Here is a 27624-nt window from a genome sequence, read left to right as displayed (position 1 = left end):
ATGACTACAAACGTAGCTCTCGCCGCCCCGCAGCAGCTCGCTGCTGCCGCTTACACCCTCTGCTGCAGGCGGGCGCTTCTGGGGGCTGCTACAGCGAGCGCTCCCGCACGCCGCCACCGATGCGGAGCGCGCTCCCCGGGGCGGGCCGGAGCGGCGGGGCTGCGCGCCCCGGGGCTCGGGGAACACGGGCGGGAGGCCGGGCACGGGAGGAGCTGCCGCAGCCGGCTAGCGCCGGGGGTCTCTGCGGCGCTCCCTCCGGAGGCGGGCGGGGCGCGGGGCTCGGAGCCGCCCCCGGCGGGCGGAGCTGCCGCCGCCCCCGCCCCGGCCCCGTCCCCCGTCGGCGGCGCGGCGCGGGGCGGGCGGCGCTCCCCGCCAGCGCAGCGGCATGAAGGAGCCGTCGCTGCCCGGCACCTCGCTGCAGCGGGCCTGCCGCCTCCTCGTCGTCTTCTGTGCCCTCCACCTTTCGGCCACGCTGTTCTACTACCTGGCGGGCAGCGCGCTGGGGCCGCCGGGCAGCCCCGAGCCGCCGCCGCGCCGCCCGCCGCCCGCCAACCTCTCGCTGCCGCTCTCCCGCCCGTCGCCGCCCGCCGCCCGGGCCCGGCCCCCGCCCGCCGAGCCGCCGCCGCCGCCGGGCCCCTGCCCCGAGCCCTCCCCGCTGCTCGGTGAGTGCCGTCCCGGCAGGGTTTCGGGGGGACGAGCAGGGGCCCCGCCGCCTCCCCGCCTCCCCGCCCGGGGGTGCCCGACGCCGCCCGGGCCGCGGGGGAGGAGGCGCGGGCGGCCGCCGGCGGCTCCCGGTGCGCCCGTCCCTGGGCGCCTCTCGCCGCGGCGCGGGGTGACAGCGGCGCGGCTGCTCCCGCGCCTGCCGCCGGCGGAGGGGGATTGTGGGAGAATCCCCGGGGAGCCGGTGCCAGAGGGAGCGCGGCGCGGATGCTGCCGCAGGCACGGCGGCGGCGAGCGGAGACAGCCTCCGCTCTCGGGAAGCGCTCCCACACCGCCCGGCTAGGTTTCTTTCTGGTTATCGTCGAGGTTGGGTAATTTCCTCTGGGAACTCTACCCAAAATGCTGCTCTTGCGCAATGCCACGGGAAGGCTCAGCGGGGCTTTTTGCGCTGTGCAGGCTTTCCGCAGCCTTTCTGTGTCCGCGGACCTGCTGAATGAGCGGCACGGGTTTAAAATGGGCTGTGAGGCAGGGCCGTGAGTACAGTTGTTATGCATCCCAGCGGCGCTTTCCACTGGACGTATTCAGTCCTGTGAGCAGTACCGTGATACGTGGCAGCCTGGCGTGTGTTTTATCTGCACTGGAACTGTGCTCCCCATAGGCCTTTTCCACGACCGCTTGGGTGCTGGCATGCTGGCAGGATCCTGTGCTCTCCTTTTTACTCCGTGATGACCCGGACCTGTTTTGATCTGCTGGCTTTGTCACATTGCACAGCTGGGGACAAGGGAAATCTCAGATTTTTTTTTTTGTCCCTTTAGAAGGCTTTTCCACCCAGCTTGCTGCTTGTAATTGCTCCATGAACAGACACTCCTGTGCTGTCGGTAGGGTTGTTACCATGACCTGCTGGCATCCCAGTTGACAGTAGCCTGGCCACACATTGGACCTTTCAGTCCGGGGGCAATCTCCCTCATCCACCAAGTGTGCCGTTTTGGCCATGGGTACCTCGGTTAGCAGTGATCACAACAGGGGACGAGACTTCAGAAAGGCTACCTGTGGTTTTCAGTTTACGAAACCAACAAAAAATTCGTCGTTTCTCCTGGTGCCTGCTGGTCAGCTGCTTATGGATCAATGCATCTGAATTACAAATGTCTGGTTTGTTAATTTAGGAAGGTAGTTTTGAAGTCACTGAAAGAAACTGTTCTGTGTTTTATGTTGTTTTTGATTCGTATCTTTCACTTTTTCCCCCTACATCACTTACGCTGAAAGTGGCTGTGCAAGCCTGTTCTCAGAGAGTGGATGTGGGAACCCTTTATGAATACGGCTTTGCTTTGAAAGATCTCCACTTAGTCTGATCCTGTCAGGAGTGAGTCATGTGCTTTGGAGCTGCCTGGAGTTTAGAGAAATGCTCTTAGTGACCCCAAGATTCGAAGTGTTACTGGAGATAGTTGCTAGAGTATCGTTTAATATGCTCTAAATCATCTTTGCAGCATCTTCAGTGCAGTTCACTGAATCTGCCAAAAGGCCATATGCAGCTACTGGCAGTGGTTACAGATGCTCAAGAGATCGACGGGGCCTCGGGAGAAGTAGCTCTTTATGGTACAGTAGGCAAATGTTTTCTAGCTGTGTTACCTCCACAGGTGGTGTTACTTGTGGGTGGTACAGCCCCATGCAGCCTGGCACCATCACAGTGTCAAGATTTATTGCTAGCATGTAGGTGAGAAACTGTTTGTTCCTTTTTTTTATTTTTTTTTTTTTCCCCCGCCCCGTTCTCTTCAGATTTTGGTAGCAAACAGCATTTGTTAAGCAACTGTATCATGCCTCACATGTTGGTCAGAGCTGAGTCTGCCCTGATCAGCGTCTCACGCCACCATGAGGAATAGAGGGTGTGCAACTTCGTGGGCATTTCTGACGTGTAATTTCCCCACCCAGAACTCAGAAATGCTCCTTTTTGAGCTCAAAACTCACTTATCAATATGAACATGAAAAGCAGGAGCCGTCCTGTGATTCCCGCATTCCCAAAGCCATGGGGAAGTGCCCTGACGGGAACAGGTATCTCCAATAACTCCATTTCCTCAATAAACTGACATTTATTATCATACATAATTCTGAGTTTTTTAATTTCCTGTCTGCCCCTCCCCCATCGTTGTTAGGAAGCATGTGATGACTCACACAGGATATGTGTGACTGAACTGCTCAGGCTTTTTGAATGGTAAAATAGCCAGGTACTCATTGCAGAGGCCCACAGTTTTCTTCCCAGCAGTCTTGAGAGAGTAGTTTACAATCCCTGCTGTCTGGCTCTGCAACAAATGCATTAGCTGAATGAGTTTTAATCTCTTACAAGAAGCTGCCAAATTTTAAATGTGCTTTTACGGTTCATTTGCTATTATTTATAATTTAAAAGAATAAATCAGGACTGGGGTAATACTTTAATTCAGCTTTGAGCTGAAAGTCCTTAAAAGCAATGAAATTCTCTAATACAAGGTAATTTAAGCACTTTGGATTTATGCTCCAGTTTAGAGCAGCATGCCAATGAGTATCTTAAACGGGATATAAGGCAGCAGAGCCTGCTTGCTGCAGTAAAATGTCAAGAATTCCGAGAAATTCTGGTTTCTCTGAGAAGCCCAAAAGCAAGTAAATCCAGGTATTTCCTGCAGGTGTCCATTCCCCAGATTGTTCCATTCTTTAGGAGATGCAGAACAGTATTGTGGTATTTGTTTTGGTTAGGGTTTTTTTTTTTTTTTTTAATAAAAAATTGCTCTCTAGAAGTAGTATGTGTGTTGGCCTGAGCACTTTCAAAACAGTCAAATGTATTTCTTCTACCATTTCCATGTGGTTTTTGTATTTTGGTGTTGGGGTAGTTGCATGCCTGCTGGTTTAAGGAGGGTGTGCACAAGAGGTCAAATTCTTTGGCTGAAATATCCCTTTACAAAAGAGCTCATTTTAAAGCAGCCAGAAGTCTGCAAAGCAGAATTTCATAGACAAGCTTATCTGTATTTCAGGGATGTAATTTTCAAATTCTGCCCAGCTGAGTACATGGGTTTATGGAGGTTATTTTAGTTTATTTAACTGTCTCCTTAGCCAATTCTGACCCCCATTTAGACACCAGGTGTGGCTGGGATGGTAAACATAAAAGATGTGTATTTGCCCTTTTTGTCATGAGCATCTACTGGAAAAGTTCATCCAGGTGTATTAAATATTGCAGTCACATGTCTGTCTTAATAGCTTTTCTTGCCCAGATACAAGATTAGAAAGCTGATAACCCTGTACACTAGTAATAAACCGATATTGACAAGCAAAACTGTAGGTTAATGTATGAACCAGTGAATTGTCCAAAGGACAAACCACCAGAGAGGGACTCCTTTTCCCAGGTTGTTTCCTGGAATACCATGGAATGGATTGGGTTGGAAGAGACATTAAAGATCATCTAATCCTGACTCCCTGGTGTGGGCATGCACACCTTTACCTAGACCAGGTTGTTCAGAGCCCCACCCAGCTTGGCCTTGAACAAATACTTCCAGGAATGGGGCACCCAAAACTTCCCCAGGCAACCTGTTCCAACACCTCACCACTCTCACAGTAAAGCATTTTTTCCTGACATATAGTCTAAACATGCGGCACTTAAAAGCCGTTGCTCCTTGTCCTGTCACTATCTTGTCGAAAGTCCCTCACCTCACCAGCTTTGTTTTCTCCCTAGAGCCTTGTGCTCTCCAAGCTGAACAGTCCCAACTCCCTCAGCCTGTCTTCACAGGGAGAGTGCTCCACCTCTCTAATCCTCTTGGTGTCCCTCCTCTGGTCTCACTCCAGCAGTTCCATGTCCTTCCTGTGCTGGGCCCCCAGAGCTGGATGCAGGTTCCAGGTGGCTCTCACCAGAGCAGAGCAGAGGGACAGAATCCCCTCCCTCCCCTGCTGCCCACGCTGCTCTGGATGCAGCCCAGGACACGTTTGGCTCTCTGGGCTGGGAGTGCCCATGGCTGGGTCATGTCCAGCCTCTCACCCAGCAGCACCCCCAAGGCCTTTAGCTTGGGGATCTTGGGCATACAAGGAAAAAAACTGCTTCTCCAAGGTGTCAGAGTTCTGGATATAAGCTGGTGCTTCCCACTTCCATGTTAGTGAGGCCATGTATTAAAAAAAGCAAGGATTGAAAGAAAAAAAACTCCTTTGGACAGCTGTCACTCCGGGACAAGAGAACCTGTTACACAGGCTATTTTTTCAATAGGCACTCCTTCTGATGCCTGTGTAGTCAGTACAAGCAGGTGCTCTAAACTGTTGATGCTGAAGATGAGCGATGAGGGTTTTCTGATGCTTTGAGGTAGCCTCAAAGTAAAATCAGCAGTGATGTTTGGTGTCTGTATTACAGAAGTATTTAGAGGTTATGTGCTGCCTGAGATTGAGTTCATAAATAATGGAGTTTGAGGCCCTGTATATGTGGACATTGTGTGGTGCAGAGGTGGAAGATGTTTTACCACTGGCAGAATCTTAGCAGGACAAAACTGGGGCAAGAGGGAGAAAACGTAAGAGGTGCTAAACCACCATTTTGTAGGAAGATTTCTAAACAGTGCCAGAGGGATTTGGTATGTTTGGCATGCCTGGAGTCTGGTCATGCTGTCAAATTGCCTACCTACAGGCATAGGCTCTCATCTTGCGGTGGTGAGTTTCTACCCCAGGAACTGGAGGCTTCTGAATCTGTGTGGTCACTTGTAATACCAGGCAGTGGAGAAAACATTTGCTTTACGTGTAGCATCTTCCTTTCCTCTCTCATCTGGACCTGCCTTTTTTTTTAACCTTTTTTTATATAGCTGGTCTCTGCTCCTTCCTGCCTGCCTGGGTGCTGGAGGCATTGCTAAACTTTATTGGCTTCAAAAGAGGGTTTGAGAAACTGTTAAACTTCTCCAAAGAATATGCTTAAGATGTTTGGCAGGGAGCAGATGTGTGATCCTGGCAACACCACCGACAGCTCCACAGCTATATATCTGTGTGGCTGGGAGCACGCCATACCTCTGAAGCACAGGCTTTCTTGGCAGGCAGGGAGCAGCTTCTGTGAGGAGAATATCACTAGCATCCTCTTATCTGGCCAGAGTGGAGGTCAAGGAGCATTAATTAGGCTCACAAAGTAACTTGGAAAGGTGCTGTGCTGGAGAGCAGCTGTTTCAGGGACAAAGCACAACAGATGGAGGAGAAAAGGAAAGTTTTCTGTCTTTAGTGTTTTATAACGTGCTTGTTTCTCTGCCAGCATTGATACGAAGCAATAGCTAGTTTCTTCAGAAATTGGGCCAAGTTTATGTTTGGAAAGAGATGGATAACTTGCAGCTCCCAAAACTGCACTTGGACACAGAATTCAGTTAAGCTCTTTCACTTTCCTCCTCTGGTGTGGAGCATCTTAGTCTGACTTCATTTGGCAGATAGGGAACATTGGCCCTGTCTTCAGGGCCATCCCCACCCCAAAGGGCAGGGGGCTGGCAGTGCACTCCTCAGCAGGGCGGTGCTCAAGGTCTGGTGGCCTCACAAGCAAGCAGGAGGTGCTGGGCTCCACTGCTCACCTCCTTTCCTCACCAGTGGACACTACTCTCCAGCCAGCATCCTGCAGCCGCTGTTCTGCTCCCTCCTGCACACCATTCTCTGCTTTCATTCTGGGGACAAAACCAGCCGGTCCACAGCAATAGTGCAGTGATGGGGCCAGAGGTTTGGGGTCTTGGGGCACACGGATGGAGCAGTGTCAGTGTTCAGCTTGCTCCTGTTTCTCTGGGTTGGAGAAGGTCTTGCTGCTCAGCCCATCCCAACTGGATCAGTGTTTTCTTTTGTGCAGCCCCTGCCTGCGAGGACAGGTGTCTGGTTAGGCAGATGTGGATTGCATTTGCAGTGCAGGTGCTAATTTCACTGAGCAGTGGCCATGGCCAGGGGCATGGCAAACAGCCTTTCCAGCAGGCTTCCAGCTGCTACTGAACTGGAGGGAGCTTGGGGCAGCCAAGCCCCTGCAGATGTTTGTCTGAAAGAGAATTGCTTTTGTCACCTCCCCCGACTGGGGTGTCACTGGACTTGCTTTGAGGGCACAAAAACAAGTTACCTGCAAACTCGTCTTGCTGAATCTGGAAGTGGCCCTGTAAAGGCCTTATGGGATGGGTTTCCACAAACCTGTGTGCTCCAGGGCAGCGCATGAAGCAGCAGCCATCTCTCCAGGCATGCAATGCCCTCCTGCTGTCCTCACCTCCTGCGCTCCCTGACGCCAACACCAGCCCGTGCTTTTGGGGTGCACAAGCCCTGGCAGAGTTCCAGCCAGACAGACACACCTCCACCCCACCTGGCACCCAGCGCTCCCCCACCTGTCTGGGGAGCACACCCCAGCCCCAGGGCAGTGCTGGAACCGCATGCCACAGGCAGGATGGGATGGGGCACGGGAGAGGGGCTGGGGGGGATTGCTATGTGATTTGGGGCTGCCACTGGCAGAGACGTGCCTGAGGTGCCTCTTGGCCTGGGTGGACTCTTGTCCACACATCCCATCCTGCTGCATAGTGGGGGGTTTCTGGCTGATGTCTGCTCAGCCTTTTTCTGATCCGTGTTTGTTTGTAGTTTGCTGTTAGAGAGCCTGGTATTTAACTTTACGGCGGGTGGGAAGAGCTAATAACATGCAGATTGCCTGGCTCAAAGGGAGACTGTTCAAAGCTGCCTCAATGAGCATGCACTGGATTTCAGCCACCAAGGAGGACTCTGCTTCTCTCCCAGAAGTACCCTCCGTCAACGAGACTGTCTCCCTTTTTTTAAATTTTATTTTGTTCAAAAGATGCCACGTGCTAGTGTCAGTGCTGGGGACTGGATTAAATTTTTTTTTTCTCTGGCTATAGTTGCTGAGTTAATCAGGCAGACCCAATGTTGCCCGCACATGTGATGCATCCTCATTTTTTTCAGCCTGTTTCCCTTTGGGGTTGCAGACCATGTAGGAGCCTGCCCAGGACAGGAGAGGAGCCCATGTAGCAGGCTTCCCTTGCCTTGACATAGCTAACATCTGTGGGGGTGTGCAGCTTCACAAGCTTAGATCAGCCAAGTGGAAAGTATCCCAGCCCTTGGGAGGGCATGTTTTGTGAGTAGGATATTTCTAGAAAGACCCAAGGAGTTTTTTTCTTTGAGCTCTCCTAGAGGAGCAATGGCTGCAGGCAGCAAGAGGCAGCGGCTGCCAGCCAGTTGGCCATTTTGACCAGTGGGTTGGATGCCAGGACATGGCTACTTGGGTGACCCAGATGGGCAAGGGACATGAGGGCTACCCTGTCCTCCTGTCATGGGCCTGAGCCACGACTTGAGTCTCTCTGGTGCCATCTGAAAAGCTGCTGGCACAGCTCTGAAGTTTAGCTGACGGGAAATTATTTTAATGACCTTAAGAAGAAATCACTCTGTTGCTGAATTGTGGGATGCAGCTGTCTGCCCACCCTGGAGCTGCCCTGTGGGGCTGGGGTCCAGCCCTGCTTCACAGCCTGGGGTGGGGGAACTTGCTCTCACATTGTCTGGGGTGGAGCTGATAACTGTTTTTCCCAGCCGAGGCTGGCTTGGTGTGGTTAATAGGCCCTTCCTTCCCTTTTCTGTTGGGCCCCTGCAAAGAGAGGGTTGTTTGTTTTGGTTTTTTTTCCTCTCTTGCAAGCTCTGCTTCTCTTTTCCAGCTTTTTTTGGTGTGAGGATTGTCTGAGTGTGGCAGCGCGGGTGTGCACACACGGCTCAGCAGATGGAGAGCAGTGCCCAGCTTCTCAGCCAGGGTGATGGAAATGTTCTTTCTGGCTCTGTTCAGGGAGTGCCTTTTTCCAACTGCTACTACCTGTTTCTGCTTTCACTAAATTTTCACTAAAAAATCACTAAATTAATTTTCACTAAATTAAATGTCTGAGATTGATGCCTGTCTTAAAGCATGCAGGTGGACTTTGCTTGTTTTCCCGATGAAGCTGTCAGGAGGGTGATTCAAACAGCTGGGTCGCTCTTCAAGCCTGTCCCAGAGACTAGGTTCCCTCCTTCCTGTTTCCTTCTCCCGTGGCTGCACTGCCCTTCTGAAGAATAGGATTCCCCTGCCTGAACACCTCAGGGCTACCCTTTGTGGCAGCAGCCCCATGTTGTACCACCTGCTCCCACCTTCTTGGATGGAGTGTGGTGTCATCCCGTTTGCAGCCCCGGTAGGGATGCACGAGTACACTTCTGGCCCTGTGAGACATGGCTACCTGAGTGTTCCCAACACTTCTAGCATTGGGAAAATGTTCCTTGGAGTCTCCCTAGATCACTCCCTTTGGTCTAGGGAGGCTGGAACAGTTTCTAGATTTATACTAGCATCTGAGTGGGTTCTGGGCTGCTTGTGTGAGGGTCCTCTCATTTGGGTCAGCAGGATGAGCAGCAGGAAGGCAGCAGGAAGGCTGTGTGTTGGCAGCCTCAGATGGCAGGAGGTTTAGGTGTTGTGGCAGGTGTGGCTGTTGGGAAGTGGGACAGCAAAATCACTGGCGCTGTGGGACAGGCTCCTGGGGCTCCAGCACTGCCTCTGGCTTTTCACAAGCCTCACTTTTTGCTTTGTGTGAGAAGCTGCTTCCTGTTTGTGAGCAGCATGATGGCCCCTGGCTTTTCCTGTGCACCTTCCCTGTGAGCAGAAATGCTTCCGAGGGTCAGAAGTGAGGGGCAGGAGTGGGCTGGGTTTTTTTGGTGTATCTTTCTCTTACCCTTCCAATGCTAGCTAAAGCCTCCTTTTACAAACTCTGAAATGTTTTGATGTGATGCTGTGCTTTTGTGTTCTTTTGAAAACTTCCTGCAAGTTGCTTGTTTATGTTTCCAAGGTTTTCTTTTGCTAAAAATACACAGTGGAGGCTCATGAAGCTGCTCTGTTGGAGCTTTGTGATGCTGAGCCCAACCAGCATCTGCCTACAGATGCAGGGCTGCATGGGTGAGCAGAGTTGCATGTCCACACAGCGCTGTCGTGCCTGTGTTTTTAGGAGGGACTCCATATACAGTGACTTCTATGTCAGGCAGTCAGTCCTATGTCAGAACAGAATCAGAAAAGACTCAGATGGAGTGAATCGAGCTGGAAAGTTTACCTAGGGAACATGGATAGGGACACAGCTTTGACAGGTGGGACAGCACTTGCAGCAGACTTTCTGCACATTTTCTTGGCATTGCAGATTACATCCTGAGTCAGCATCCTTCAGAAACAGCAGCCCTGGGGCTGCTTGCTATCCAGGTAGTCAAATTTCAGTGAAAATTATTTTAAGTTAGTAGCTGGAACTGTGACTCTGTTAACCAGTTGGAAAGCCTCTGTGTTTGTGGATTTGGCTTTATAGCCTTGTCCTGCTTGGGAAGTGAACTGAAAGCATCAGTTTGCAGTGGGTGGTATGTTGCTGCTGCTTTGTGTCAGCCACATGGCTCTACGAAGTCGAGTTTGTTCTAGTCATTCTGTATTTCAAAACAGTCTATTCAGCTTTTTTTCTGCTTTTGTATTTGGTGAATGTGTTAACTGAGCGATTTGTGTCCAGCCTGTCTCAGAAGCGGCTGCCATGCCACGAATGGATGGCACTGGTGCTGGGGGACTGCTCACTGGCCTACATGTTGGCTGTATCCCTTCAGCACAGTATTTGCAAGGTGTGCTGCCCTTAAAACTGATGCATTAAACTGGGGGTTGGAGCAGTAGAGATCATTTCTCACCAGTGCCCTTCAAGACTATGAAACTGTTAAATCTCTGCCTTCTGCAGCTGCTTTTTACAATGAATATGTTTTCTGCTCCCATCTTTTCTGTGCCAATGTTCCAGTCTCTGTAAGGCAAGCAAGAGTGAGTGCTGGCAGGATGAGCGATCTATGTTCTGCCTTGGGGGGCTGCTGGATGCCAGCCAGCAAAACGCCGTTTGCAGCTCCAAATGCTTCTGGCTGTCCTTGCCCAGCTGGAGCTCACAAGTCACCAGTGGGAGATTTCCTCTGTAAGTTCACCTAAATGGCAGATTTTCATTTCCTCCCGCCTTACTCCAAGTGGGTTTGAGACATTAAAAGAACCTTTGTTTGTTAAACCAGAAAGCATTCTCCAGTCTGACGGGGCTCCCAGTTGCTTCTTGGGAGCAGCAACTGGGAGAAGAGTCCAGTAACTGGGAGCCCAGAGCCCAGCGTGTCCCAACAGGAACGGGCTTGTTTGATGGGACAGCAGCCACACCCAGTGCCTGGCAATGGACTGGGCTGGCAGGGCCCCACCAGGGCATGTGTTGCTTCTGCTCCTCTGCTTCCTGCAGCATCCCGCTGGGTCCTGCTGCTGGTAGCCAGGCGCAAGAAGGATAGGAAAATAAAGTCCCTGGGCACAGACATCCAACATAATCCCGTTTGTTGGCTGTTAGGTGTTAGTTAGGTGAACCATGCCCAGTGCAATACCCTCTGCTGTTTTAAAATCACTAAAGTGTAGCATCATCCTAACTCTGAGCGCTAGTCTCGTAATGGCAGTGACACTGATGGGCACAGGGACAGCTGGGTGAAGTGTGTATGCAAGTGGGCTGGGGTCAGAGGCTGTTTTAGGAAAATGCTTTCCACCATGGTGTGGAAGCAGCCCCCAAATTCAGAGGAAAGAATGTACTCTCTCCCTCTCCTGTCAGCACTGAACCCCAGTCCCGGTCATTCCACTGTGAGTTCCTTCCTGCCCCAGTTCCTCCAATTTTTGCTTCTTCCTCTTGCTGCAGAGCACCTTCTGAGCTCTCCCTGCAAGCCACACTTAGAGTTCAGAGCAGAGAGGCTGTGGCCCTGGCTCTGCAGCTGCAGGGCAGGCATCCACAGAGCCCTGCTTGTACCATGGGGCAGAGAGGGTGCAGCTGGGAATTGCTGGAGTGCTGGGAGCGTGGGCAGACTGATCCCAGTGCCCCTGGAGTCTGAGGAGTCACTGCCTTCTCCTCTTGTGAGAGGAAAACTTGGCCATTTAACCAGTGCAAAATGCAGAGGTCAGGAGATCCCTTTGCATCCAGCCACTGTGCAGGCACTATGCAGCAAAGCTTCCCTGAGCATGCCACTGAGCACCTCTGCCAGCTTGGCCAGTCTCCTCCTAGTCCTCCCCAGTGTTGAGTGAGCACAGGTTAGTGAAGCAGCACAACCAAACTACAGTTGCTTCTTCTAAATAACCTGGGAATGTGCCATGAGTCTGAAGCATTATTTCTGCTTTTTTTAGCAGTCATGTATTGTGGAATCCACAAGGTTGATTGTGATGGCCACTGCGTTTTTGAGCTCTCTAAGTCACCTGTGCCCCTTCTCAAGGGGCTCCCCCAGAGCAGTGTACCCTCCACCTGGGGGCCTGGGGGTCTCTGCAACAAATGTGAGGCGGTAGCATTGGCGAGGTAGGACACACAAGCACGCCCAAATGGAGGAGAAGGGGAGGGTACAGCAGCCAGATCCTTAAGGGGTGATCCCCAGACTGGTATTTATGGTTGATGATTTATGCCTTATGCAGGGGGTCCTCAGCAACCCCACTGCTGCAGAGGATTTAGCAGGAGGTGAGTGTGTGTGCCAAGAGCAGTTTGTTGACTGGCTGGTGCTGGAAGCAGGACGTGGCAGCAGGAGAGGCACTTCCTTAGGCTTTTGTGGTGCGTCACTCCATTGGTGCTGGAGCAGCTGGAAGCAAACAGAAGGGCCAGCCTGGCTGTTGTGAGGGTCCTGTCTGGTGCCACCTGGACTTCTCACTTTTAACTTGGTTTTGACACAGACTGTTTCAGTGCTTTCAAAACCTGCCACTTTTGGAACCATCTGCAGGAATTGCCAATATGAATGCACATCTGGATATGGTTTTTTTTAGCATTTCTAATACAGAACATTTCATAAATAAGGTGCGTGTCTACAGAACACTGAAAATATATCTAAGAAGAAAAACAGGAAGGGGATTTTATTCACTTTGCATGTGACTAGGCATAGGTGATTTTGTCGGTAGGAGAGCAGAACTATTTTTGAGGTACTTGACTCTTGGGCTGCATGGGGTGGGTGAGAGCCCAGAGGACAATACTTCAGGCACCACTGGTTTTGTGGTGCATGCGGCAATGGGAGCACAGCTCTTGGTTGGCCACACAGACTGTAGTAGGATTTGCAGGTGTCAGTGTCAGTGACTCTGCTGGGTTCTGATACCAAGAGGCCACAGTGTGTGTGGGTTTGCTCTGACTTGGTGGTGTGAGGTTCCTTTGGGTATAGACGGTCCAAGCTTCAGTACTTCCAAGCACTGATGGGCTTGTCTTGGGACCAAAAGCTCTGTTTCTTAAAAGTCAAACCCAACCAAAACCCTAATGTGTGTAAAGGATGTGTGCTCAGAGAAATAGACCGTGTGTGTTAATCTGCTTTGTGTTATGCCTCTCTTCCAGTTGGTGCACTACGTGTGGAGTTTTCCCAGCCTGTGAACCTGGAAGAAGTGGCGAGAATAAACCCAGAGGTCAGAGCAGGGGGTCGTTTTACTCCGAAGGACTGTGTAGCACTTCAGAAAGTAGCAATAATCATACCATTCAGGAACCGAGAGGAGCACCTGAAGTACTGGCTCTACTACCTGCACCCAATTCTCCAAAGGCAGCAACTGGATTATGGAGTATATGTTATCAACCAGGTAAGATGCTAGAGGCAAGCTTTTATACAGCTCTCACAACAATGCCTGTGCCCCTTAAAATAGAGGAATGGTTGCTTTACTTTGAAAAGCAGTAGGCTGGCAGGCAGGAATAAGGTTGCTTAAAAAAAGAAAAAGAAGAGGAAGAAAAATTCTGCTTCGGTGCTTTTAATGGAAAACCTGAGATCCCCGCTTCTGCTCAGGTACAATCCACTCTTAAGAGCTTCTGCTTAAAGAAACCCCTTGTTGAGGAGGAAAGAATTCCTAATAGCATGACCCAATTAATTATCTCTTTCCAATTGTCACTTTTTGCCAACTGCTGCAGGAATGGCATGCAGGGATTTTTAAGGTGACAAATTGATGTCTAATGTCTGGGTTGGTAGTAGATGCACCCTAAGTGTGTAGGATTTCACCTTACCAAGCACCTTCTGTTCATGTTAGTGCACAAAGTCAGGATGGAGAAAACAAAGCTGTGGCAGTGGGGCAGGTAAGTGGCTGTCTTCAGGGGAATAGAAAAGGAACAAGTAATCATGGGGCAGTTCTTGGAGTTTTTGATTTTGGGGATTTTTTTTCCTTGATATCTGGTGGCCTTCAATCTGCCTTTTAAAAAAAGAAAGGTGTAAAAATGCACATTACACTCAAGGCAAGCTGTCTTAATTTATAGCATAATGTTGTTTAAATAATTGAATGTTGTTTACCCTTGGAAAGCCTTAAAATGTGCAGGCATTTGTACAAGCTGCAGTGTGAAAGGGCAGATGCAGTTCTGAGAGCCCCAGCAGAGACCATCTTCTGGACAATTCCACTGCAGTTTCCCTCTTGAATATGTATTTTTATCCTGTTTTCTCAGCTCAGTAAAAACTGAGATGAAATAACATGCTTCTTTAAGCGTTGACTCCTTAAGCTTCTACTTGGATCAGCTGGTGTGTTTGGGCATATCAAACACCATGAATATTTAAAATGGTCACCCAAGCGATGAATTTCGTCACAGACTTGAAAGTAGGGGGAGACTTATCCTGAGAGAGAAAACTGATGCTCCATTACTACGATCTCTCTTACTTTGCTCATTTCCAGGGTGCCAGAGATCAGGACAAAAGAGATTTCTGGGGAATTAGCAGTAGTTCCCCAGCACAGCATTCAAGATGGTTCAGTGTCTGCATCTGTCTGTGCTTGCAGCCTGGCAGCCACACTGCTGAGGACACAAGGCATTTCTGCAGCATGCAGACTGGCATGCTGTGCCCTAAAATTGAGCCCTTTTCCTGCGTAACGCAAGGAGCAGCTGGAGCCGCTGCGGTGCAGGGGCCAGCCACAGCCCCCTCCATCCTTCGGGCTGCCTTTCCTTGCACGTGCAGCGTTTGCCCGTGCGAGCTGCTGGTGCCACAGGGCTGGCTGGCCGCAGACCCTGCTGGTCAGGGGGTGCAGGTGGTGCCAGGGCCAGGACGGTGCCTCCCTGCTCTGAGCACGGCTCGGATGCCAGAGTGTGGCGTGGCGTCCAGCAGCGGTCCTGCGGTGGGGGCTGCTGCTTTCCCAGGCAGGTGTAGTCACCAGCCAGCTGTGAGAGCTGCCTGCAGGTGGTCTGGGGCATCGCTCGTGGGAGAGCAATCGCCTCCATTGTGAAGAGCTGGAAGTGCAGCGGTGCCCCTAAGGGCAGGCAGTGTCTGAAGCCCAATTGGAGTCCCTGCTGCTGCTGTGATGATGCATGCTGGCTTGCACTGGCCTGTGTTGCTGGCTACTCCTCTTCTGTGGTCCTGTTCTCCAGCACTAGGGCTATGTGCTTTACAGCTAACTCTCTCAGAAGGTTTTGGAGCAAATACTTTTTCTCAGGTGCATCCCTTGGGCATAGTTTGAATGAGAGTGAAATGCAGTTCACAGGGTATATATGCCCTGGCCACATCCAGCAAATATAGGTTAGTGAGAGACCACTTGATTTGTAAAGCAAATCAAGCAAGACCACTTGATTTGTAAAATAAACGTTCTCCTTCTGCATGCCTCTAATAAGCTGTGTCCAGAAGAAGTGGAGTGGTCAGTGGTAGTAAACCCACAGGATGCATCTCCCAAGGGTGAGTGGGAACATTGAATAGAGAGAGATGCAGAAAATGTATTGATTCTTCCAGAAATACAGTAGGAAAACAGTCTTATTTCTCTGCTGTCTTGACAATTGCTTTTCTCTTTTTCTTGTCTGTCCTTCCCTTTGCATCTGCCCTCCTTTTTTTTTTTTTATTTTATTTTATTTTTCCTTCTAGCGGGGAAATATTACCTTTACTTGTTAATCCTGTCTATATCAAAGCAATCACTGAAGCAAGGAGAATTACTGTGTGATCTGGTTCTTACACGCTGCCTACATGCTCTTCTGTGCTCCGCATCTCATAGAAAGAAAGAGGAGCGCTGAGCCCTGCTACTGCTGCACTGGTAATGTCAAACTTCTTCCTTTCAGCGCAATGTGTTTCTGTCACGAGTCCATTGTGTCTCCACCATGCTGTTCTTGCGTGCCTGAATGCCTCTGAGTAGCACTTGGCTGAAGTCAGGGGGATAATGTTTGTAAAATGTCTGGCATGTAACAGGAGCCAGTGGAAAATAATGTATTACGTTTCACCTTGCACTCTCCACCCCTAGAAAAACCCAAACCTAGTGTGTGGAATAGCAGTTGGAGGATTTTTCAGGCAAATCTGAGATGAGGACATGCGGCTGGACGTGCTCTGCCAGTGCCCATCGATACCACACAAGTGATGAATTTGCAGCATCTCCTTCAGCATCGCTCGCTCCCACACATCCGCGTGTTGTCCCGTGCCTGCGGCCATTGCCACGCGGATACTTGAGTCTGGGGAAATTGATCTTCTCACTGCATTCCAGCCCATGCAAATGCCCATGCAGCCAGACTAAAGTTTGGGAAAGGGAAGACTTAGCCAGTTTCCTGAAAACCAGGCAGCTTTCAGGAAAACGTTTTCCACTGGCTCCTGGTGCTAGTTGCAGTGTCTTGGTAGCAGTTTTCCAGAGAGGTGCGTGAGTGTGGAGTGGTTGGGGCATCACTTTTATTCATGTTACTTTGCAGGGGGTGTCAGATATGTGGTCAAAGGAGAGAATTGTGCTCAGCTCCTGCTTACACTTACAGTGGCAGGGGGAGGCAGGTTTCTACTGTGGCTGCTCTCTACCACAGCCCAGTGTAATTGTGCTGAGGCTTCAAAACACCCTGTAACAGAGAAACACCTAAGTATCTCCCAATATCTCTCTGTGGCTCTGGAAATTTGTTTCCATCTGGTCAAGTCCACTGGAGGAAGGACTTTCCCATGGGAATAGTGTGTGTGGTTCAGGCTGTCTCAGTGTGTCCCTGACTTAGCTAGCACTGGCAGGTGATGGCTCTGTCCTTGTTGGCTAGAAACACACATCCTCACCATTACCTCCCTGAGATCTGATGAGTGAAGGATTCAGGTGAAAGCGATGCAACCACATTTCATCTGTGCTCTCTGTGTGAGGAATTACAGAGCTGCCTCCTTTATAGATGTGGGAGGCAGAACAAAGTCAGGACATATGGTTTCTTGCTGGTTTGCAACCCTTTTAGTTAGAGTAACGATTCAAAAACCTCAGTTTTTTATGTCTAGCAGTAAAAAAAAAGGAACTCTCCTTCAAAAGGTCTGGCTGAATAAACCAGATTCAGCTGAGGTAAGAGATGGGAAGTAAAAAAGCCTGGATGTTGTTCTGCTCAGGCTGATCATTCGCCTCCAGGTGCAAGCAGAAGTCAGTGTCGGACCTTGCAGGACTGAGGCAGCAGTTTGTTCTGGGAATGACAGAGAGAATTAATTCAGGAGTGAGAAGCAGGTGCTGAGTGCCAGCACTATACTTAGAAATGGGTTAAGTTTCAGGACAAGAGAACATTGGGGAAAATTTGTCAGGAAAAAGAAAATAGCAAAAATGTGCTTGGACTACATATTTTCTGTCTGAAAGCCTAGGGAAGCACAGAAGCTATGTCTAGAGCTTGACTGCATTGTCAAACTAGCAGTCCTCTGTGCACTGCCTCACTCTTCAGGATAATGCTTCTCTGTCCAAACAAGTCCAAACTAATCCATTTCTTTGTGACAAATAACAGCATTCATGGGATGACAAGCTACCAGGCAGAGGTAAGGGATGGAGATTTTTTTTCAGTTGTGCTTTACTCAGTTTCTCAAGGGTCACTGATGACTACTGTGCTCTGTGCTGACCTGGAAGGAAGTTTTCACAGCTCTGGTTTATTTGGCTATTTTTCGAAAATGTCTGGGATCAGTCAGAGATGGCAGCCTGCAGCATGCATGCGAGTTTTGAGAGATTTGAATCTGAGATACCGCATGCATGCCAGTGCCTTAGGTAAAGAAACAGAGCTTCTGCAAAAAAGCAAACCTCGTGTCAGTCTTTTTTTGTTCCAGTACATTGTGTTAAAGCCCCACATACCTTCTGGGACAGAAAACCAGCCTTCTGCCCTCAAAACAGTCACAGCTGATAACAGCCTTGCAAAGTTTGCTGTATGAGCTACATGCTCACTGTAAAGTTACTGAAAAATGGCTTGGAGAGGGTTCTTTGTTTTCTTGCGTAGGTTGTGATTCTCTTCTTCCTCGTCTTTTGGATTTCTGAGTGTGAAGCTGTGTGACCACTTGGGAGGAAAGTGGTAATGCCCACATGAAGTGTTTGCCCTGTGTCCTGACCCTCTCCATGCACAGGGCTCCAGTGTGAGCTCTGCTAGAGTCCTGTGGGTGAGGTGGCAGGAAAGGCAAGAGCCTGCAGGCTCTTGGTGCAAAACTCTCTGTGCTTTGAGGTTTTTTGGGGATAGTTTTAAAAATGCAGCTCTTTGTATCACCTTAATCCTCATGTGTCACCCAGAAGAGTTAGAGGCTACCCGAAGGCACTGGTTAATTACAGCTGAGCCTCTGCTGCTAACAAAATCAGTGTGAAGTGCCCTTTGCCTTGAATTTCATTAGGAAAAGAGCAGCCAAAGGGTATGAAATGAGGCTGCTCTCCTAGACTGGCCCCAGCAGTTGCTTTGAGGCGTGAGCCCGTTGCATTTTGCACCAGCACCAGGACAAGTCCCACTCAGAACCTTGGGGCCAAGTTTGGGTTTAGTGCTGTGGGACCTCAGGATTGCTGGGGCTGGGCAGCACACTTTGCACCCTCCAATCTCATGACCTCAGCTGCTTCCTCTCCCCAGCCTCTTTGTTCCACTTGCCTTCATTTTCTGTACTTGAGTTTTCAGACTGCTCTTGCTTTATGCATGATGGTGATCGTCCACCCACCACCTTATTATTTGTGTGAACTCTTTTGTTTTGGGTGAGGATGCTGAGAATTTGCTCAGATCCTCTTCCATGAAAGCTTACTCCTCCCTGTGAAGTCATTTATGCCCAAGGCAGGTGAGGAATGCTTTTGAAAACTTTGGTTTGACACTTGCATTTTAAAACCTTCATTTGGAATATACTTGGGGCTGTTTCAAGAACCTGCATTGGCTCTTCAGCAGCAGATATATTAACCAGTCTGGATTAAACAGTTACCAAAATGATAGTTTATTAACCAGGTGAAGCTGTTACAGAGAATGTGGTGTTTCAAGCTGCTGCTCCTCGGGCACAGTATTTTATCCATCCTTGATGATTTGCATCCCATGCTGGGTGTGGGTTCTTCAGGGTCAGGGGACAACTTGCACCGTGGGGGAAGTCCTTTGTCTTGACACTGCTCAGAGAGTGTGGAGACTCTCACTAAAAGTAGAATGGATTTGGCAGTCTTGGTTTCCAGGCCAGCAAAAACCTTCAGTCTCCGAGCCATGCCCTATGAGGTTCCTTCTACCTGCTCTGTTCCCTTGTACAGGGTGTCAGTTTGAAGCTGCTGCTGCAGAGTGGGGTCTTTGATTGGAAATCCTTACTCTCAAACTACCAGTATTCTTGGGTTTTGGGCATGATCATTTAGGTTTTCCAAAGTACTCAGCAATTTGCGAGCCTCTACATGTGCTCAGATCCACATGTGCTTTTGAAATGTTTCTGCCTGAAAAAGGCCAAACAGGTTCTCCTCAGGTGCTTCATTGCTTGAGGAGGAAAGTGAAGATTTTCCTGCCCTGCTCTCTGCCAGTCCCTTCATTAGCTGTGCTTGCCCCGGGATAAATTTGCCCTGCTGTAGTGTCAGCTCTTTTCAAGTCTTTCCCATCATGGTGAGAGCCTTCCTGGTTTCATTTTCCCATCAAGGCCCCCAGGACAGATGAAGAGTGGTGGAAAAGCACCAGAGAAGGGGATGTGCCACTGCAGCAGTGGCAGCATCCATCTCTCGAGCCGTAGCCCTTCCAGGAAGCAGCTTGTGCTGGCCTGCCATGCAGTAACCAAGGCTTGTGTGTCACAGCCACATGCTAGACCTGTTTCCCAGGGCCCAGGGAGCATCCTGCTCCTCTGTGTTCATGACTGTTCAGGGCTTGGCAGAGGGTCAGAGGTGAGCAGCAGAGCATCAGACCTTGGCTCCCGGTGCCGTCTCGCACTTGGCAGATCAGGTCTGGCCTGTGACCACATGTTGCTCAGCAGAGTCTCACAACCACATTGTGGCAGAGCTTAGGAGGAGGGTGCTGAAACTCTGGCCACAGCAGGGTTTTGGCTCATGGTCCTTTTCATGGTCCATTTTTCAGGCTAAAGCACTGCCAACGTTCATCTCTGTAGCAAGCATCTCTTCTTCCAGAGGAATTCACCTCTTTTTCTTTTCTCTGCTGCTTCAGGAAGCCCCACCTGCTTGCCCTGTGTAAGAAAATTTAATCCTTAAATGCCTTTGCATGGGGTGGAGCATAGGGATTGCTTAGTATCATATCAAAACCTGCCCTCTTGGGGGCTCCCACCAAAAGATGGGATCTTACCTGGGTCCAGCCTTTCCTCAGCCGTTTTTTCTGCCCCCATGGTTTGCTGCTGTCCCAGTCTCATTGTCCTGCAGGCAGCATTTGGGGTCATGGAGGCCTCCTGCAAACATGCCATGGGTGCTGCAAGGGCAGTGCTCAGGCTCGAGCTCAGTCCATCACAGGCATGCCACCCCTCTGCAGCAACACCAGCATCTGGCAACAGGTAAGGAACTGCTGATGTCAACTGCCAAATTTAAGTCACTTAACTGTTTCTATTTGTTTTTAAATTAGGATGGAGAAGAAGAATTTAACCGTGCTAAACTGCTGAATATTGGATTTGCAGAAGCCTTGAAGGAGTATGACTATGATTGCTTTGTGTTTAGTGATGTAGACCTCATCCCAATGGATGACAGGAACACCTACAAATGTTACAGCCAGCCACGTCACCTCTCTGTATCCATGGATAAATTTGGATTTCGGTGAGACAACTTTCAGAGTGGCATCTTATTCCTAATACCAGTGCCAGCCTAGCAGGGCAGGCACAGTGTTACACATCCCCGCCCACCACTGGAAGCATGGGAAAGCATCTCTCCCAAAAGCCTGTCTTAACATGCAGGGCCCTGCAGGGAGCGGGTGGCTGCAGGGGGGAAAGGCAGAGAAAGGCAGCTGTACATTTTATTAAAGCTCACAGCTTCTGGAAGGTGAAATGTAGGGTGAGGAAGAGCTAAGAACCCTTCGTTTTGCAGATGCCCACATATCCCTTCTTGTGTTTCAGTCTGGAAGCTGGAAGACAGCTAGTGTTTCCACCCAGTCTGAAAAGTGAGACATTCTCACACAGTGAGAATTATGTGCAGCTTTAAAAAGACTGCATCAGACACTATTTTAAGAGCAAGACAAGATTTTTTTGGCTGTTTGGTTTTATGCCACTGAGAGACCTGCCCTGGTACATGAGAGCAGCACAGAGCAAAATTTCTTGCAGCATACATTTGGGGTCAGCTGTTCAGAACAAAAATGTGTCTTCCTCTTTCTGTCTGGGGTTTTTGGTTTTTTGGGGGTTTGTTTGTTTTGTTTTGTTTTTTTCCCTGTCCCAAATCTTAAGATGGAGTTTAAAAGCTTATCTATAAAGTGGAGACTGGTCTTCACCCTGTGGTGTTGGCAGGGTCCCTACTCTGCCAACTATGTCTCTACTCCAGACCCAAGCCCTACTAGGACTGCCACTGGCACTGCAGCATCTGCAGTTCTTTCTTGCACTGAAGTGAAACTTAAAACAGAAATGCCTGGTCCTGGGGATTCCTCTACTTGTTAAAGCAGAGATAAGTCTGTACTAGGTCCTGATGATCCTTATGTGGACCCTCTCTGTATGCTCTGGGTCTGAATGTCATCTGTCCCTGATCTCCTGGTGAATTGTCTCGTTTCAAATGGGAGCTAGTTGGCTTTCTGTATGCAAGACCACAGTGCCAGCTCAGCTTTGGGCTGTAAGCTTCCTTTTTGGGGCACTGAGGGAGTGTGGAGGTGAGCGGTAGAGCTGCAGGAGGAGAAGGTTCTGTGGCATATCCAATGTCTGAGCTCTTGCCACCCCTGTGGTATTCATGTCACCTTCAGTGAGGTGATAAGCATTTCAGCCTGTCCTCTGAGGACAGTGTACTGCTTAGCAAAAGGCTAAAGCTACTTCCAGTTGCAAAATACTTCTCAGATATATTTGGGACTGAGCCCACCAGTTCACTCTCTCACAGCGGAGTCCAGGGTACCACAACACCTGGCTGCTTCCTGGAGCGGGAAGGTGCCTTGCAGTGGGTGCTGGCTGTGTGTGGGCTGGGTTAAGGGCAGCGGCAAGCTCTTTTCAGGCAGGCAGGCTGCTGCTTGGCTAGCCCCTCTTCTCTAATTTGCTCTTTTCTCTGCTTCCAGGTTGCCTTACAATCAGTATTTTGGAGGTGTGTCTGCCCTGAGCAAAGAGCAGTTCACAAAGATTAATGGGTTCCCAAACAATTACTGGGGCTGGGGTGGTGAAGATGATGACATTTATAACAGGTAAATAATTTTTCTTCCTTGGCATCCTTCCTGGGGTGCATCCAGGGTGAGGATGAACACAGACCTGCTGCTCTCACCTGGGTATGGGGGTATCTCCAGGCAGGAGATGAGGGTGGTGTGTGGGCAACCTACTGTCTCAGTGAGAACATGTTCCTGCTGGGTGCTGGCACCCCATTTCTTAGCTCCCAAGGTGCGGTGGGGAGGGGTCTAGTCGGAAGAGTCACACCACTGCCCTCTCCCCCTGCATTGTTCATTCTCCCTGTAGCCTCAACAGCATCCACAGCAGTGCACTGGTTGGAGCAGCATGCTTCTGGGTCTCCCAGCAGTGACTCAGAGAAGGGGATTCAGGATGTGCAACCAAAGGTGGATGAGACCTTGACCCACCTTGCCCAGTGCAGCCCAAGATTTGTTTGGGTCTGCAGCCTTGTAGCAGACTGCTTTGCTCCCAGGAGAGTTCCATTTGTCAGGCTGTAAGCAGCTCTGGACAGTGCTGTGAGCCACGTGAGCTTGACTGGAAGGAAGCTGAGCAAGGCTCGGAACTGCAGGAGAGGAGGAAGGTGTTCTCACAGGGCAGGCTGGGAAGATCAGGGCAAAGGATGAACATGAGGTTATGCTACCTTACAGCTTCACATATCCACAGCATTCACTGAGAGAAATCATCATGAGGGGCTTGCATTTGGAAGACTTCTTCATGTTTCTCAGTGACAAAACCACTCTGTGATCTTTTCTCTGGGGCTTCTGAGCACTTCTGGGCTTCAAGGAAGAGTGCTTCAAAAAGGAAAAAAAAATTGTATCTTCCTGAAGTTTTGCACTTCTATTAAAAAACTAAGAGTGAGACAACTTTCCAGTAGGGCATTCATAGCAAGGTGGCAGTCCTTTCTTTTTGGGGCACTTGGGTTTTGAGGAACAAAAGATGCTCCACAGAAGTGAAAAGGGAGAGGCAAAAAAAGACACCAAGTACTTTTTCATCACTGGTATCCATGAAAAAACCCTGCAGGTGCTTTGTAGAGAGCCTGCAAAGAAAGAGGGGCTGCCCCTCACCTGGTAAGTCCCAGCTGGGACCACTGTGACTCTTACCATGCGTCTCCTTTATGCTGCTTCACCACCATTTACTTCCATTTCCCCCAGCACTGCAGCTTTCATGTCACAAAAGATAAGTGCTCCTCTGGTTCCTATCCAGATGGGTTAAAAACTAGATGACTCCCACTCAAATTCGAGTCTGCAGCCTGGAGCTGGGTGTTGTTTGGAGGAGATGGAGGTGTGAGTGTGTGGTGAATTACCTTGGTGTTGGCAGGGGGAGGTCTCTACTCTGCACAGTAGGTAAAGTGTCTGTGTGGAAAAGGACTGGCTTTCCTTCCTTGTGTTGGCAAGCTTGGAAGTGCATTACTAACATCCCCACCGGGAAAAAAAAAAAAAAAAAAAAAAAAAAAAGTAGGTGAAACCAGTGGTTATTTGTGGAAGGTGTGGCAGAGCATCCCACATCCGTTGGGTGTTTAATGTACTTGCTTTCTGCAGGCTGGTGTTTAAAGGCATGGGGATATCCCGTCCGGATGCGGTCATTGGGAAGTGCAGAATGATCCGGCATTCCCGGGACAGGAAGAACGAACCCAACCCCGAGAGGTGTGTCTCACCCTGTCCCACAGCAGGTTTAGGGGTGCCTCCTGCCCTTGCTGCTCCGACTGCTTGGCTTTCTCTTTGTACAAAGAGAAATGTGGAAAGGTGGAATGTGGAAAGGCTACAGCCATCTCCTCCCTGTCTGAGCTCTCTGCTCCTGCCCCGTAAGCTGACCCGTGCCCCTTGCCACTTGACTATCTGATTATAGACCTTTTCCCCAACATTGCACTATGGCAAGAAGGCCTCTCCTCTTTTTTTTTTTTTCCCCTTAAATGCAGAAAATTAGATTCCGAGCAATTGTTTCCAGCTTGTCTTTGGGGTATAAACCTCTGCTCTTCCAGTGCAGAGCTGGAAAAGGACTTGTGTGGTTTAAAAGCTTGGCTGCTTCTTCCTAGCTAAAATTTGGCCCCATAGGGATGCGTTGGCTCACTGCTCAGGCTGGCCAAATCTGGGAGTTTATGGCACTGATACTCAGGTTTTTCTTGAAACACCTGCGGATGCTGCCTGAAAGGCATGCAAAGATCAGATTGTTTAAAGATTTTTTCCTTTCTTTCTTTGTTTTTCTGCCCTCTCCCCCACTTTTTTTTCTTCCCCTCCTGCAGGTTTGACCGAATTGCTCACACACGGGAGACAATGAATTCTGACGGCTTAAATACACTGTCCTACAAGGTGTTAAGAACTGACAAGTACCCTCTCTATACAAAGATCACAGTGGATATTGGCTCTCCCAATAGCTAACATCAGAGACACAACAGAGACTTGCCTATATTACCCAGGGTATCTGGCCTCACTGATGCATTATATGTGCTGGTTTTATAACAGTTGCAATGAACCAAAAAGAAAAAAAAAAAAAAAGGCCTCTTTTGGCATGCCAAAGTGTCTCCCAATTGGTTGGACAAGTGATGTTTTTAAATTTTTTTTTTAAATTTCAAACTTGACTTTATACAACTTTCTAGCTCTCTGTTGTTTTTTAAGTCCAGAAGCTGTACATACGAGTTGTAAATAGTTACTTTGCCAGAAAATGTTGAATCTGATCTATTTGCTGCAGTACTCTCCATGTTGAATTAATTGCTGGACTCAAATCTTTCTGATTATGACTGTGATGTATCAACAATTACTGCCCATGATATTTGGTGTTCTGAGTGAGGTGCATGCAGGCATACGTTTTAATTCATTCCTGGTTTTACTTTATGAAGGACTGTAAAATGCTGCTAAAATTGTCCAAGTTTACGCTTTGCATTAGATTTCTTTTTTTTAATGGAGACAGCATAATACAAGTTTTTTCTCAAAGTGACCAAAACAAACATCTCCTCTATGTGCAGAGCAGGTGTTGAACAATCAAGTCTGGATTCAATGAATGTCATTATTACTTTTAGTCTCAAAGGAGGCTTTGAGTGAGTTGAGACAGTTTGCCAGAATCTGTGGGTAAGCTCCCTGCATAGGGTGGGAGCTGCACAGATGGGCTCTAAAAACTGTTGGCTTCAGATAACCTTACTTCTGGATATGATGAATAATATGATTATTTCCTTCAGCACAACACCACCTGGGATTTTTTTGGGGGGTAAAGGAGTTCAGAGAGGGGTGGATTTTTGGTGTTGTTTCTTTTTTTTCATGAAACAGAGATTCATTTAATTGCACAAATAAATGATGGCCTTAAAATTTGCTAACACTTGTTAGCAGTGGTAGGAACTTAACACGCTACGTAAGTGTTGTCTGAAGCTTCCTAAAACCAAAATTTTCTCTTGCAAGGTTGTGCATAAAACTTGAAATCTTTTATTACTGTTGTTGTTGTAACATTTTAATAACTTTTAAAAATAATTTGTGTATCATAAGCAGTATATTTAATAACAGATTAAAGTAGGGTGCAGCGTAATAGGATATGATTCAAAGCCTCCTTTATCTTTAGACTAGTAGGCTTTTTATGTGCGTCATTATATATAAGCTATGTATTTTGTTTGCTCTGCGTATTTGTCTATTAAATCTCCTGCGGTGCTGAGATACACACAGCAGGGCTGACATCCAAATGATTTTTCTTTGCCTAAAGCCTGTTTGCAATGTGTGTCCTCTATCTGGAACCTCCCTTCTGATTGTCTCAGGCTTGAGGGGCATGCACATTCTGCAGTACTGTTTTCTGTCAGTGCACCAGGGCACCAGCTGTACAGACGCTGCTTTTCCTCCCCTTGACCGTGTATTGTATGAAAGCCTCAAGCGCTGACACCCAGGGAGCTGTCCAAGTGATTTAAAGCTCTCAGCCAGAACTGAGAACTGAATTCCTTCTGGTGAGCACTTCGCCACCAGCTCTGACTACAGCAATTTGCACTTCCTTGGCCTGTGCTGAAGGTTGTTAAAATCAGGGACACTTGTTGTATTGGGGATCATCTTCAGCACTGCCTTTTTTTTTTTTTTTTCTTTTTTTTTCCCCCCCTTTTGTTTGGTTTAGTTTGATTTTTTGTTACTTTTTTCGAGTCCTGAAGGTTTTGCTGAACCCTTGCACTGCAGGGGTGGGATCCTGCAGGAACCAGGGAACAGTGCATTTCTTCTTAGGCCAGCAGTGGCTCACAGGATGCATAGAGACATTAATTACTAGATGCCTTTTCAGTCTCACTTTGGAGAAGTCTTCACCTCCTTTGGTTCAAAGCTTTTTCTGGCTAGACTTGCTGCTCTAGTCATGATGGGAGCTGAGGAAAGATGGGCTTGCATGGAGCAGGAGCAAAGTGCAAGGGAGGAGGCTTGTGGTTAAGAGCTTATCCTTTGTGCTTATCATTGCATTAAAAAAAATATACAATACAATAGTCCTTATGGCAGATCAGGCTCCAGGTCTTAAAGATGCAAGGGAGTACAAGAAGATGTGTTTTACAGAAATCAGGTCAAGTGTGTTCCTGTAAAACATTGGCATGGGTGTAGTCTGTAGCAGTAACAGAGATGCAGGAGAGGACTATTTTAATTTTGTTTTTCAAAGCTGCCTTAGAAGGAGGGCCCCACTCCCACAACTAGCAGCAGATAACCAAATATTTATCAAGGCTGCACTTTAAAATGCCTTGTCTTTGCAGAGAGCACCTCGATTTTGTGCTGAGCCCTTTTGTAAGTCAAAGAGTTGGGACCTTCAACTGTCGTGGTGTCTGTCTGCTACCAGGTGGGTGGGGGAGATGCTGGCAGCATTCCTTGCAGAGAGATTCTTTGACAGAAAAAAGTTAGTTCAACAACTCATTGTTTGGCTGTGTGCCGAAACTATTCAATGTCGTGGAGGTGGGATGAGCACTTGTTTCTGGCTCTTGAAATCAAAGGTTTCTACAACATGTGCTTTGAAAGGGGGAAGAAATGGAAACTGGAAAATCAGGAAACCTGAAAACTGTTTTCAGCAGAGAGATACTAGCACGGCAAGAAGCTGCCGCGTAGTTTCTCTTCCACTGCTAAAGCCACAAGCCATGTAAAGAACTGTAGCCACCTTTTGTAGCTCATGTTGCCCTTTGGTGCTGACTTGTGATTTCTAGATCTCATTGTCTTTGTGTAAACTGTATCAGTCAAACTCATTAAATGCTCTTGACTCAACCTGGCCATGAAATTTCTCTCCCTGAGATTTTCAGGGGCCACATCTACAAACACTCATGTTGTACAGAAGCCGCCAATTCCGACTGTGTCCTATGGTGGGTGGTATTTTTTCCTCTCCCCTACTGGTGAAAACACTCAGTCATATTGATTGTAACTAACGGTTGAAACCCAGAAAAATCAGCTTCAAAGGAAATGCTAATGCTTGGATTCTTTGGGATGACTGACTGCCTGTTAGCATGAGGGAGGGTCCTGATATGCTGCTTTTCCCTAGGATGCTACTTGTATACTGGGCTGCATTTGGGTTTCCTGTAGATGGTTTTGCTTTTGCATTCTTACCATTTATATATCAAGGGATGTGTAATCCAATGTTCCTTCTTTACTATTGGTGTCAAATAAAATATTTTCGGTTACAACA

At 48.8% G+C, this 27624-nt stretch overlaps 1 protein-coding gene across 1 annotated transcript; it reads left to right on the top strand.

Moving 5' to 3' along the window:
• The first annotated feature begins 370 nt into the window (after positions 1 to 370).
• On the top strand, positions 371 to 27624 carry B4GALT1 (beta-1,4-galactosyltransferase 1). Its single transcript, XM_086866879.1, has 6 exons — positions 371 to 662; positions 12972 to 13207; positions 20310 to 20497; positions 21924 to 22046; positions 23562 to 23666; positions 24263 to 27624. The coding sequence occupies exons 1-6, from the start codon at positions 386 to 388 to the stop codon at positions 24396 to 24398; spliced, it is 1065 nt and encodes a 354-aa protein (XP_086723005.1). The 5' UTR covers positions 371 to 385; the 3' UTR covers positions 24399 to 27624.

Source organism: Cyanistes caeruleus, chromosome Z (assembly GCF_971803275.1).
Source record: "Cyanistes caeruleus chromosome Z, bCyaCae1.hap1.1, whole genome shotgun sequence".
Classification (NCBI taxonomy): domain Eukaryota; kingdom Metazoa; phylum Chordata; class Aves; order Passeriformes; family Paridae; genus Cyanistes; species Cyanistes caeruleus.
This window is presented reverse-complemented; position numbering and strand designations above follow the sequence as displayed.

Bases quoted from the DNA above. Each gene is read 5' to 3' on its own strand.
- B4GALT1 (XM_086866879.1), top strand. From the start codon at position 386: ATGAAGGAGCCGTCGCTGCCCGGCACCTCGCTGCAGCGGGCCTGCCGC. The intron at 13,208-20,309 runs GTAAGATGCTAG...TTTTTAAATTAG, and splicing joins GAGTATATGTTATCAACCAG to GATGGAGAAGAAGAATTTAA. The intron at 20,498-21,923 runs GTGAGACAACTT...CTCTGCTTCCAG, and splicing joins ATGGATAAATTTGGATTTCG to GTTGCCTTACAATCAGTATT.